Source organism: Liolophura sinensis, chromosome 3 (genome assembly GCF_032854445.1).
Source record: "Liolophura sinensis isolate JHLJ2023 chromosome 3, CUHK_Ljap_v2, whole genome shotgun sequence".
NCBI classification, from domain to species: Eukaryota; Metazoa; Mollusca; class Polyplacophora; order Chitonida; family Chitonidae; genus Liolophura; species Liolophura sinensis.
This window is the reverse complement of record NC_088297.1, coordinates 6982515-6995299: the sequence shown is the minus strand read 5'-3', so window position 1 is coordinate 6995299 and position 12785 is coordinate 6982515. Positions and strand designations below refer to the sequence as shown.

General features: G+C 38.0%; 1 protein-coding gene across 1 annotated transcript in view; it reads left to right on the top strand.

The window, feature by feature from the left end:
• Window positions 1–12785, top strand: part of LOC135464053 (uncharacterized) — a 43203-nt gene that overhangs the window by 1890 nt on the left and 28528 nt on the right. Inside the window, exon 3 of the mRNA XM_064741528.1 lies at window positions 719–1164. Coding sequence (XP_064597598.1) covers window positions 719–1164 — 446 coding nt within the window. The remainder of the gene's footprint in view (window positions 1–718; window positions 1165–12785) is intronic.

Genomic DNA, 12785 nt, shown 5'->3' with positions numbered 1-12785 from the left:
CCTTTAAAAGGCAAAGTAGGCCTAATGGTGCTGAATTTTGGTGTCTCTATAGCCTCTGGCTTTCTTATATCCTATCTCCACCGAGCACTTGTTCAGTCTGAACTTGTATGTTTAATTTGTGCTCTTGTATACACAGTGCCTATTAGTACACGGACCCTGTCTGTGAAATTTTGTGTATATTTCGTCATACACTCAGTTATACTGTGGATTTTTCCTCTTGTGAATTTGCCTCTGAGCATTTATGCCTGTGTGGTATATATATTGTGGAATAGATGCGTCCGTTTGGACTTGACACCGTAAGTACTTTAGTATTTGTATAGATACTGCTATCCTTTCTTGTTAAACTTAAGTATTTTAGTATTCGTATAAGTCTTATTATCTGTTCTTGTTAAGCTAATAAATTGTTGTAAAATAAAATCTGCTGGTTTTGGTTAATTTTTTGTGCGGCTAAACTGTCGTGTATTTCGAACAAGCCATCTCTTTATAATACAGACAGTTTGGGTCGTAACAAATTGGGGGCTTGCCCGGGAAGTGAATTTGAATTGGAATTGAAAGGATTTTGTGTAAGTTGTGTTATTTTTCCAGTCTTTGACTTTGTAGTAAATTTTGCCAGCAGATTGTATTCATCATGTCGGATTTTAAGCCCGACGAGTTTATGGAAGCGAGCAGATCAGAACATTTTTGATGTGTTAAATAAGAATGATTTGTATGCTTTAAGCAAGTACCTGAATCTTAATATCAAAAGATCCTTACGTAAGAAAGATATGCAGTTTAGTATTGCTAAGTGTTTGGTAGAACTACAGGAGTTTGATGAAAGTGCATTAGATGCGTACAGGCCAGAGGGCGATGATTCCAATGTAATAAAACTGAAGGAGTTAGAACTGAAGGAAAAGGAAAATGAAAGATTGTTTAAAGATAAGGAAAATGAAAGATTGTTCGAATTGGAGAAATTGAGACTTCAGAGCGAAATTGAAGCTAGGAAACTAGAAGGAGACAGGTCTGGCTTAAGTTTTTCTGATATGCCTCCAAAATTTGACGTCGTTAGAAACATAAGATTGGTGCCACAATTTCGTGAGACTGATGTAGATAAATATTTTCTACAGTTTGAAAAGATTGCTCAGAATTTAGAGTGGCCTAAAAAGTTTTGGACTACCCTTTTACAGAGTGTGTTAACTGGCAAAGCTATGGATATATACACAGAGTTATCAACAGAACAGGCTGCAGATTATGATTTTGTGAAAGATGTTATCTTAAAAAGATATGGGCTTGTGCCAGACGCCTATCGGCAGAAGTTTAGAAATTTTGAGAAAAGAGATCAGATTTACATTGAATTTGCTAGGCAGAAGGAACAATTGTTTGAGCGGTGGTGTTATGCTAAAAGCGTAGATAATGATTATGAAAAGTTGAAACAGATCATTCTGATTGAAGGCTTTAAAAGGTGTATTAATGATGATGTCAGAACTTTCATTGAGGACAAAGAGGCTGATACTTTAGAAGCAGCAGCCACTATGGCCGATACTTACACTGTTACACATAAGGTCTGATTTCAGAAAAAGCCGTGTACATTTAGAAAGCCTCAACCCTTTTCCAGCGGTTCATTTAACTCAAATTCAGGCCCACCGAAACAGGCTCAAAATTTGGACAAATCAGGTGATCAAAGAAGACCTGTTTATTCGAACACTACTCAACGAAGGTCTGACCATACATTTACTGATAGACAGTTTGGCAGGGTTACATGTAATTTTTGTAGGAAGCCAGGCCATGTCATATCAAATTGTTATGCTTTAAAGAGAAGGCAAGAACAGGAGGGTGGCCCCAAGCCTACTGGTTTGTGTGTTACTGCTAAAAAGTCTGATATAGTGAACAATGTTGATGCATTTGATTATGTTAAGATTCCACCAGTAGATTGTACACAGAATTCACAGGATAATGTTATGAAGGTTTTTGAGCCATTTATTTGTGACGGTAAAGTCTCACTTAAAAGTGACATGTCTTGTGATACAAAGATCAGGGTATTAAGAGATACCGGAGCTTCTCAGTCTTTGTTGTTACAAGATGTTTTGTCATTTTCTGATGAGTCATATTCTGGATCAAATGTATTAATTAGAGGTGTAAGCTCTCCTGAATTTGAATCTGTGCCTCTTCACAAAGCTTACTTGTCATCAAATATTATTTCGGGTCCTGTTACTGTCGGCATTAGGCCTACTTTGCCTTTTAAAGGAATTCATCTACTACTTGGCAATGATCTTGCTGGTGACAAAGTAATGGTTAATCCTATTGTGACTGATAAACCTTGTTTAAATTAAACTGTTGATCCTGTTGAGAAAGAAATTCCAGATTTGTATCCCTCTTGTGCTGTAACGAGGCCTATGTCAAACAAACTTTCTGATAACGGCAAAAACACAGTAACGGACTTACACGATACATTTCTTACACAAATGTTTACTCAAGGCGACTGCATTGATAATGATGAAATAGACCATTGTACACCTAGTGACATATCACATGTTTCTAAACATCAGGTTGTAACTGAACAGCATAAAGACCCAGAAATTTCATGTTTGTTTGACAGAGCTCTCGATGATTGTGTTATTTCATCTGAACCTGTGTGCTATTATGTCAAGTCTGATATACTTATGCGTAAATGGAGACCACCTGATGTATCTATTGATGATGACTGGGCTGTTAAACATCAGATTGTTGTACCTAAGGCATATCGAACTGAAATTTTACGTGTGGCACATGAAATGCCATTAGCTGGTCACTTGGGTTTTACAAGACCTACTACAGGATACTGAACCACTTTTTTGGCCAGGATTAAAGAGAGATGTAACCCAGTTTTGTAAATCATGTCATACATGCCAGATAGTGGGTAAGCCTAATCAGACTATTCCTAAGGCACCATTAGAGCCTGTACCAGCTTTTCAAGAGCCATTCAGCAAAATATTGATTGATTGTGTAGGCCCTCTACCTAAGACGAAGTCTGGGAATCAGTATGTGTTAACTATTATGTGTACAGCAACCAGATTTCCCGAGGCTGTTCCTTTAAGGAATATAAACACCAAGTCTGTTGTCAAAGCTTTAACAAAGTTTTTTACTCTGTTTGGTTTGCCCAAATCCATACAGTCCGATCAAGGTTCAAACTTTATGTCTGGTATTTTTCAGCAAGTTATGTACCAGTTAGGCATTAAACAGTACAAGTCGTCTGCCTACCACCCAGAAAGTCAAGGTGCAATTCAAAGATTTCACCAAACATTAAAGGACATGATTAAGACTTATTGTTATGATACAGAGAAAGACTGGGATGAAGGTATTCCATTTCTTATGTTTGCTGTTCGAGAGTCAGTACAAGAATCATTGGCTTTCAGTCCATTTGATTTAGTATTTGGGCATACTGTTAGAGGACCTTTGTTAATTTACAAGGAACAGTTTCTCAATGATGACACAAGTAATGTTAATCTTTTGGATTATGTATCTGATTTTCGTGCTAAGCTTGTCAAAACATGTGAATTGGCTAAAGCCAATCTTGAATGTACTCAGAAGAATATGAAACGTAGATATGATGAGAAATCTGTTGTTCGGTCATTTCAACCTGGTCAGAAAGTTTTAGTATTGTCACCTGTACCTGGTAAATGCTTTGATGTCAGATATTTTGGTCCATATGTTGTTGACAAAAAGCTGAGTGAGCTTAACTATGTTGTTAAAACACCTGATCGGCGCAAATCTTGCTGTAGGTGCTGTTTTGCTTCAGGAGGACAATCTTAGTGTTGATCATCCAGTTTGTTTCTTTTCCCGTAAACTTAACAAGTTTCAGAGAAATTATTCAACTGTTGAAAAAGAATATTTGTCTGTTATTTTAGCTCTGCAACATTTTGAAGTTTATGTAACAGCTTCGAGACAACCTGTGATTGTAAATACTGATCACAATCCACTTGTGTTTCTACAGAAAGTTAAGGGGAAGAATCAGAGATTGTTACGGTGCAGTTTATTGTTGCAGGAATACAATCTTGAAATCAAACATGTAGAGGGAAAAGATAATGTTATTGCAGATTGCTTGTCTCGTGTATAAGTTGTGTATAAATGTTTAATTACATGTGGTTTTACAATGTTGTATATAGTATTGTTTAACATATATTGTTTAACATTGTTTATATTGTAAAAAAAAAAGTTGGGAAAACTTTTTTTCTTGAAGGGTGGGTGTGTTATGTGCACGACTGCCGTCAGTTTCTAAATATAGCTTGCCACTGTTTACATATGCTAAGTTCAGGGAGTGCTGTCTACCTCTACCTTAGAATGTTCCAGAATACGCTCAGTTCGGTGCCTGTTTGTTTACATGAAGTGTTCAGGAATTTTCTTATTCTGGACAATTCCACCAGGCTATATAAGACCTATGAAAGCAGATCAAACGGAGAGAACAGAGAGGAGAGAACAGAGAGGAGAGAACGGAGAACGGAGAAAGGAGAATTTTTGAGAGCTTGGATGCTTTTGCTGTGTATTACTTTAGTAGGCCATTTGTGCAAGATTGACGAACAACTTTCTACAGAACGCCAACATCGATCTCTTACCATGGCCGGCATGTTCACCCGACCTCAATCCAATTGAGCACTTGTGGGACCACCTGGGCAGACAAGTCAGAAGACTGCCGGTGCCACCTGTGACCGTTCAACAGCTGGAAGAGTGTCTCCAACAAGAATGGCAACGAATCACACCTAACGTCATTCGACGCCTGACGTCATCAATGCGGCGACGTGTTGTGGTATGCATCAATGCCAATGGAGGCCACACTCGCCACTGAGCTTGATTTGAATGACATTTCCAGAGGGAAAAATGCTTCAGTTGAATTTTGCAAATGTGTAAATGTTCTGTTGACACCACATCTCTTTGACTGACCATCAAACCAAACCTTCACCATTTAATGAACTGTATGTATGGACGTTTCAGGTGAAATGGAATATTCTTATGGAATTAAAAATAATTTCAAATATATTTCTTTCCGTTTTTATTTGATGTCTGATCAAACAGCTGTATACTTTCTTTTGAGCACTTGTTTATTTCCGCACCTTTACAGTCCTCATCTTTATATGATATATAAATGTTTCCGATAACTATACCAATTACTATTCCTTGATTCTACCTGTACAGGTGGTCACTTATATTATACTGTTTAATATGTCAGATAATTAACCTAACACCACATTTACTTACAAGTACATGTGAAATATCTATGTCTTATATTAATTATCGTTATAGATTAGAAGTCATCTCGTGAAAAGTACAGTAAATAAGTATCACAAGGATCTTCAAGATGTGCAGTCAAATAAAATATACATGTACACTGAATGATTTCAGCTTTTTTAACACGATGTATTCACCTGCCTTTTGAAAAGATTTGAAAGGAGGTTTGAGGACACTAGTGCTACATGTATTTCCAAATGAAAGGAAAACACTTTATACACATGTATTTTTAACACGATGTATTTACCTGCCTGTTGAAAAGATTTCAAAAGTGACTAAAATCAGTATAGGGTGCCGATTGGGGATTGGGAAATTTTTTTATATTACAAAAAAATCGGATGTTAAGTAAGTTACTTAAGTTTTACGAGAATCTTTGCTGTGCAATTATAGCACAAAGTTCATGTCTTGGTCTTTGTATTATTGCCATTCTTTCTACGCTTTGTAATCAACATTACTTTTTAACTATACATATGACTTTATTACTTAGATGTGGAGACACTTACATGTAAATTTTGGGCCGTCATATCAGCAGTATTTAAAAATTTGTCACTTTAATGCTCGTAACTTACTTCCTCAAAGTAAGGACAACCTCTCCTCTTATTCTAAACTGGATGAGGCCTACATCTTATGTAACCGATATAATTATGATATTATATGTGTCTCACATATACCCAATGAAATAGTGAATCTAAATGGATGCTGTATAGAACGAAAAGATAGAGACCGTCGTGGGGGTGGAGTAGCGATTTATTATCGCACAATGAGAATGGGACTGAGCGATCTTCGGGCAGACCATTCTAAGTATATTATTATTGAAGATATTACTTGCCATTACTGTATCAATATATGTGAAGATACCTTTCCACCCACCATAATGCTGGCCGCCGTGGAATAAGTGAAATATTCTTGAGTACGGCGTAAAACACCACTCAAATAAATAACGAAATATTTTTTTTTAATTTACTCTCAATTTGCTACCTATAGGGAGCATATCCTTCATACTCTCACACAAATTATTTTTACCCTGTGTAAATTGTTCCACAATGTTTACGAAATATATGTAATATACTTTTGTTTGTCTCTAAAGATCTAAATTACGAAGATAATGAACTTGTTTTTCAATGTGTACATAAATTTATTAATGAGACAGAAAGGTTTTATGACCATGGTAATGGTAATAACGATGTTAATAGTGTAAATAATAAATAACTGATTCCAACTTATATTCCGTTATCTGAATAATGTATTCCCATATTTATACGTATGTACTTCGTTAGCTACTATAGTGTTAATTGATACTTTGAAGAGATATCCGTAGTAGCCATTAGGCCGTGAGAAATCCTCGTTAAATAAATAATTAAATTAAAATACAACTGACTTTGCATCTACGCTCCAACACTTTCCCAACACAAGAATGTGTCAATAGAAGTAGACAAGGTGTCACCATGTGTCGACGTTGCCAGACGCAGGTCGAATTATTGCCGCATGTCTTGAGTTATTGTTTCTTACTGAAAGATAACAGAATTAAGAGACATAACCGAGTAGCCCAAATCCTCAAACATGCCAGAGTCAGAGCGGGGTGGTACACCATATAAGAACCTATCATCACTGATGAAGAAGGTTACAAGTGGAAACCCGATCTGATCATGTTCCACAAGGAAAGAAATGTGGCAAGCATCATCGACCCGACAGTGGTGAGGGACAGTTCTCCGAACATATTGCAGGAAGCGTACCACACCAAAGTGCGGAAATATAATCATCTCAGGAACACGGTTCCAGAGATGACAATGCGAATTGGTCAACGTCTACGGCTTCGTCATTGGAACAAGAGGCACATGGTGCCCGCTCAGTGGAAGAGTAATCAAGAACCAAGAAGTAATCAAGAACCTCCAGCGCAGACTTACGTATGCCGCGACCCCATTCAGACTCGTAATAGCTTGGACATTTGTGAATAGTCCACACAATTCAAGCCACTGAGAAGGTGAGACCATTCTATTAGCGGAAGATCTGTTGGTCTCCCCCTGCTCACAAAAAGGTCTAGGTAGAGCAGCGAGGTACAGTGTTGGCCCGATGTTCCCAACCATTTGCAACTGAACTTGTAACACATGAACGTCTTGTGCGGAAACACCACCTGAGTAAACAAGGAAACTCTTGTAATGACGTGTCTTCACCACACAGCTGATCTTGGCCACACCTGGAGAGAAGTTCTCTCAGCCAAATAGAGAATAAGGTGCTAGTGGGATCTCTGTATACATGGTGCTCTAATACATAACAATAATTAATATAAGATGTAGATATTTCACATGTACTTGTAGGGAAATGTGGTGTTAAGTTAATTATATGACCTAATAAACAGTAGGGGCCGCCGTGGATCAGTCGGTTAGCGCGCTAGCGCAGCGCAGTGACCCAGAAGCCTCTCACCAATGCGGTCGCTGTGAGTTCAAGACCAGCTCATGCTGGCTTCCTCTCCGGCCGTACGTGGGAAGGTCTGCAGCAACCTGCGGATGGTCGTGGGTTTCCGCCGGGCTCTGCACGGTTTCCACCCACCATAATGCTGGCCGCCGTCGTATAAGCGAAATATTCTTGAGTACGGCGTAAAACACCAATCAAGAAAAAATAAATAAATAAATAAACAGTATAACATGAATGTCGAGGAATAGTAATCGGTATACACGGACCCGGTCTGTGGAACTTTGTGTATATTTCGTCATACACTCTGTTATACTGTGGATTTTCCCTCTTGTGGAAATTTGCCTCTGAGCATTTATGCCTGTGTGGTATGTATTGTGGAATATATGCGTCCATTTGGACTTGACACCGTAAGTACTTTAGTATTTGTATAGATACTGCTATCCTTTCTTGTTAAACTTAAATACTTTAGTATTTGTATATGTCTTATTATCTGTTCTTGTTAAAGCTAATAAATTGTTGTAAAATAAAATCTGCTGGTTTTGGTTATTTTTTTGTGCGGCTAAACTGTCGTGTATTTCGAACAAGCCATCTCTTTATAATACAGACAGTTTGGGTTGTAACACATGTTTGTGTGATATTGATCATCAGCAAAAGATTCCCTTGCAGACGCAAACAAAAGAGATATTTCTCAAGCGAGAGTGATGACGACGAAGCTCTCATACCAACGCAGCCGAAGCAAAAACGTCTTAAACCTGCACTGACAGATTTTCCAGCAGTATAACTGGAGTCGGCATTTGACATACTCCTCCAAGGAGAGCCAGGCACATGTTTAAACATAACATCTTGCCTGAACATCGGCGTGTTAAAACACTTCCTTTAAAACCGTTTTGGCCTTCATGACATTAAGATGTTATAGTGAATATCTTTCAGATATCTTAAATTCCCATACCCATGATATATTAGGAAACGATTTTAAGATGTGTGCGAATAATTTTCACAGATCAGAAAAACTGTACCAAAACGGCTCCTCGTATATGTCAGAGGACGATTATTTGTCTTCACGTACGCACACGAATGTCTGTTTCGACGCCGAGATTTAAAACGGCTTTAGTCTGAACTCTAACGATTAGCCACGTGTTGGACAGTTGACTAACTGAACATTGACAACATGACTTATACTAAAATCCATCAAACTTCTGCCGAGGCTGAATCTCAAAATCTCCTGTTGCAATAAACAACGAAACACCACATCCACGAACAGGTGCGAGCTTGGCAGTTTTGACATGTGAAATGTGTGTGGATTAGAAAACAAGTAGCAAAAAAAAAAACAAACAAAAAAAACAGTGAATCCGATACGGATACTAGCACACTAGTGACCGTTTAACAGCTTGTATTTCTTCTACGTTGATATTGTTCATTGAAACAATCACATATCATAGGTAAGTTTTGTTAATTTGTTATTAATTTCTATTAATTTGTGGGCAACGGCGTTGAAATTCTGAAGGCAGCGATTGCCATAAAAGCGGACGACTTTCTGCCTGTGCAGTGCTTTGAAGAACTTGACGCAATTGAGGTCAAACTCGTTTACCGGGCTACACAAACGCCTTTTTAATTAACTTTTCTCTTATAACCGCTTTAGTCTGAAATACACATTTACTAATTGTTTGCTTGATGTTTTAATAAATTTCGTATACATGTTACTGTAACATATACAGATCTTCCTCTTCGCTCACTTGAGTTGGGTGTTCCTCAAACAGGGTAACTCGCTAAGTTTTCAATTTTCCTGTCTCTAAACTAAAACTGAATATTAGCACAGATGACAAATAGTTATACATTTAAATCCTTATTTGTCTTCACCTTCAGTCCACTGAATGGTTAAAATATTTCTAATTCTGCTGAAATATACAATTTTTTATCAATTCGGTTGTTTAGGTCCATTGTCTTAGCCTCATAGGTGGCTCGTCTGTAAAAGACATTGTTCGAATATAAGCGTCCGACATTCATATACCATTCGTAGTTTGTAAGATGGCGTTCGAAGTGGACAATCGCAAGATCCATTTCCAAAACAACGTTTAACTCTAGCTCCCAAAGACAAAGGTATGTGCTAAATTATACAAATAGAAAATAAAGCCGGTAACACACAAGAAAGAAGCGGTCAGCGGTTTTCAATGATGCCGGGCAGGCAGTGAATATACCAAGCATTAAATCCATATCAAAGTTCAAACTCGTAGTCCATGAATGAGTTCCAGATTGAATAACAATTAAACAAGGTATCTCAGCCGCGCTTTGATTGCAACTGTTCATAAAGGCATCATGCAGATGTAATGAGCATGGCTGCCTGTACGGCCCCTAGACCCAGGTTAAGCAGTATTACATACATTTCGAAAATGACGAGCGTTGCAGACCTTAACAGAACAGATTGTGATTCAAAAGTAACGCACGACTACGTCTTTCCCGTTAATATGGAAGGATCTCATACTACAAGAGACGCCAACTATGATGTTACACATAACATGCCGGTCTGTATAAAAGCTGTATACAAGACAGACAGTTACACTCGGCAACCAGCGCCATCTATGTTTAATACCATGTATGCGATAGATATGTACATAAGGATTACGGCGTCGTCTATGTGGTTGATCACAATGCAGATCGCCAGAAATTTGAAACGCTCTGTCCATACCTGCCAACAAGATTGCTATACTCATAGTAAAATTTGAGAAACTTAGAATGAAGGCGTTTGGTGGAGTATCCTTGACAAACTAGTTTTTGAACTAGCAACTTGTGACGCAGATTAAAGTCATCACAATTAACGCAAGATCTGACAAATGCTACACGGCGAGATATGTATGCGCCATATGCAGGACCCTTTGGTATATTGCTATCTAAATGAGGATAATTTACAATATCAAAATTGAAATTATCCCTTTTAGTCGTATTCACATGAAAACAGGTATAGCTCTGCCAATAGAGGTGCACTATTGGTACCCACTGGAAATCCTATGTACTGTTGGTAAATGGTATCTCCGAATTTCACATAGATGTTAATGAAAAATTCAAGTAATTTAATAAATAATGTTACATCCCATGAGTGGTAACCTTTATAAATACAGTAGTAGAACTGAAGAAAGCCAAACTATGTCGCAGACGCTGGGCCATGTCGTCGCTCTTAAAATGAACTTGGTGGAAAACAAAGGATGGAAAGGGACTGGTGAAGTCCCGAAGAGACCATTTGGTGGACTCTATCTATGTGATGCTGTCAGAAGTTAGAATAATTAACATTCATATTTTTCCCCCAAGTTGCAATAACTCCATCACGTCTACTTTAACCTCTTATTGTATGAGTGTGCGGATGCTAAAATACATCCATGTGGAGTTAAATAACACAGTTTAATCATATCACAGTTTGAGAAATTGAGATTATGATTCGTAAATATGTGATGTTGCTAAATGAACAATGGTCATGTGGAGTGTGTTTTCATATCACCGATGAACAACCATTACATACGTTGTTTACAATCATATGGTTGTTAGTATCACCAGCAGAACACGTTTAAGTAGCCTGTTAGTTTTACAAGGTATATTAGTTACCAATGTATTTTCGTCTCTGTTTTATATTAGGATCGGTATTGAAGAACAGGCTGTACTCAGCAATAGCGGATCAAATTGGTCGGGGAAATCATGCGCTGACAAACACAGCTGACAGCCAGGGAGGAAGAAGGCAGAGAGAGGTGAACAAAAGAGGGGCCAGTGAAGAAAACCATTCAAAATAACAAATTACACTGCATAAACTAGAATGGAATAATAAACCATCGTCTAATTTTTATTCACATTTTTGGGCTTTAGTTCATCCTTTAACATTGGTAACGGTGCACTGGTCAATCTTTATTACTTCAGTATATGTTATTTCGGGTTTAGAAAAAAAAAACATGCATTTGCAATATAAAGTTATAGAAACTGTTTCGACGCTTCTGTCTTATCTGCTTTCATATTATATTGTAAAACGCATATACAGATTTACAAAAGGGTGACCTAACTCCTTGCATATTGAAACGCAAATTTAGTATCGGTATTCGCCAGTTACTATATTCACCCGAACTAATCGGTGATTTGTGAAGTATAGCCAGTGAAAGTTCTTTGTTTACATGATCGATTGACCTTGGTTTTCCTTTCTTCCCCGTTTGCCAACGGTCGATGTATTCGAGCAGTTTTATTCATGATAGATATTCTTCCGATCAGTGGACACATACTCAGTGTTTGATGGTAACTGGCTTTAATATTTTTTATCATCAACTGTGTTTTTCTTTGTTTAATTCGCTCAGGATCAGACAGATTTATACATCTGTTGTGTGTACTGGCTCAATTCAGGCGTCAACTGGTTACTAAATGGGTATTAAGCGGTAGGTATGACTGGGCCCGTGATGCACAACCGGCTCTGGCCCTGTAGACGTTTGATTTCGGATTTTGTTTGATTTATCTGGGAACCGCATGGATTGTACAGGCTGTTATGATAATTGTCACCTTATATCACTGAAAATCACAAAAGTGCATGTCAAGATAGAAGTAAGGTGTGCTGAGGAAATTCGTGGTGTTTAAGGCTACAGTGTTCAGTGTAGCTTGTGGGGATATTACAGGCCAACTAGGTCATTTTCCTTTAACACTTGATATTTCTGCCCCTGGTAAGTCTTGAGGTCCAAATATTAAGTCCCCACTTAAAGAATCTACACGGCATGTAGGCTACACACACACATTATGTAAGTGCGTGTGAAAATGTCGCACAGTGATAAGGTTACCACATCCAACAGGTAAGCGTTAACGTACTAAGGAATGGCGCAGTGTCAACTGACGAAGAAAGCGATTCCCAAACTTTGGGAACTACTAAGAGATCAGTTTTCGTTACATGGAACAGGATGTGAACGGCTAATGTTTCCCCCCTTATATAACATATTCTGTTATATTATATTGTTATATTATTGTCACAACTTGGCAACACAGATGGCGCCAACTTTCCCGCTATCTATTTGAACGATCTCAAATATGCTAAAAGTAAACGTTATACAGTCTCAATGAGGTGTAGTAACACAGAGCTGACAGGCCACCGTGATCGTAGTTACGACGTGAAATTCGGCCTGTCGTCT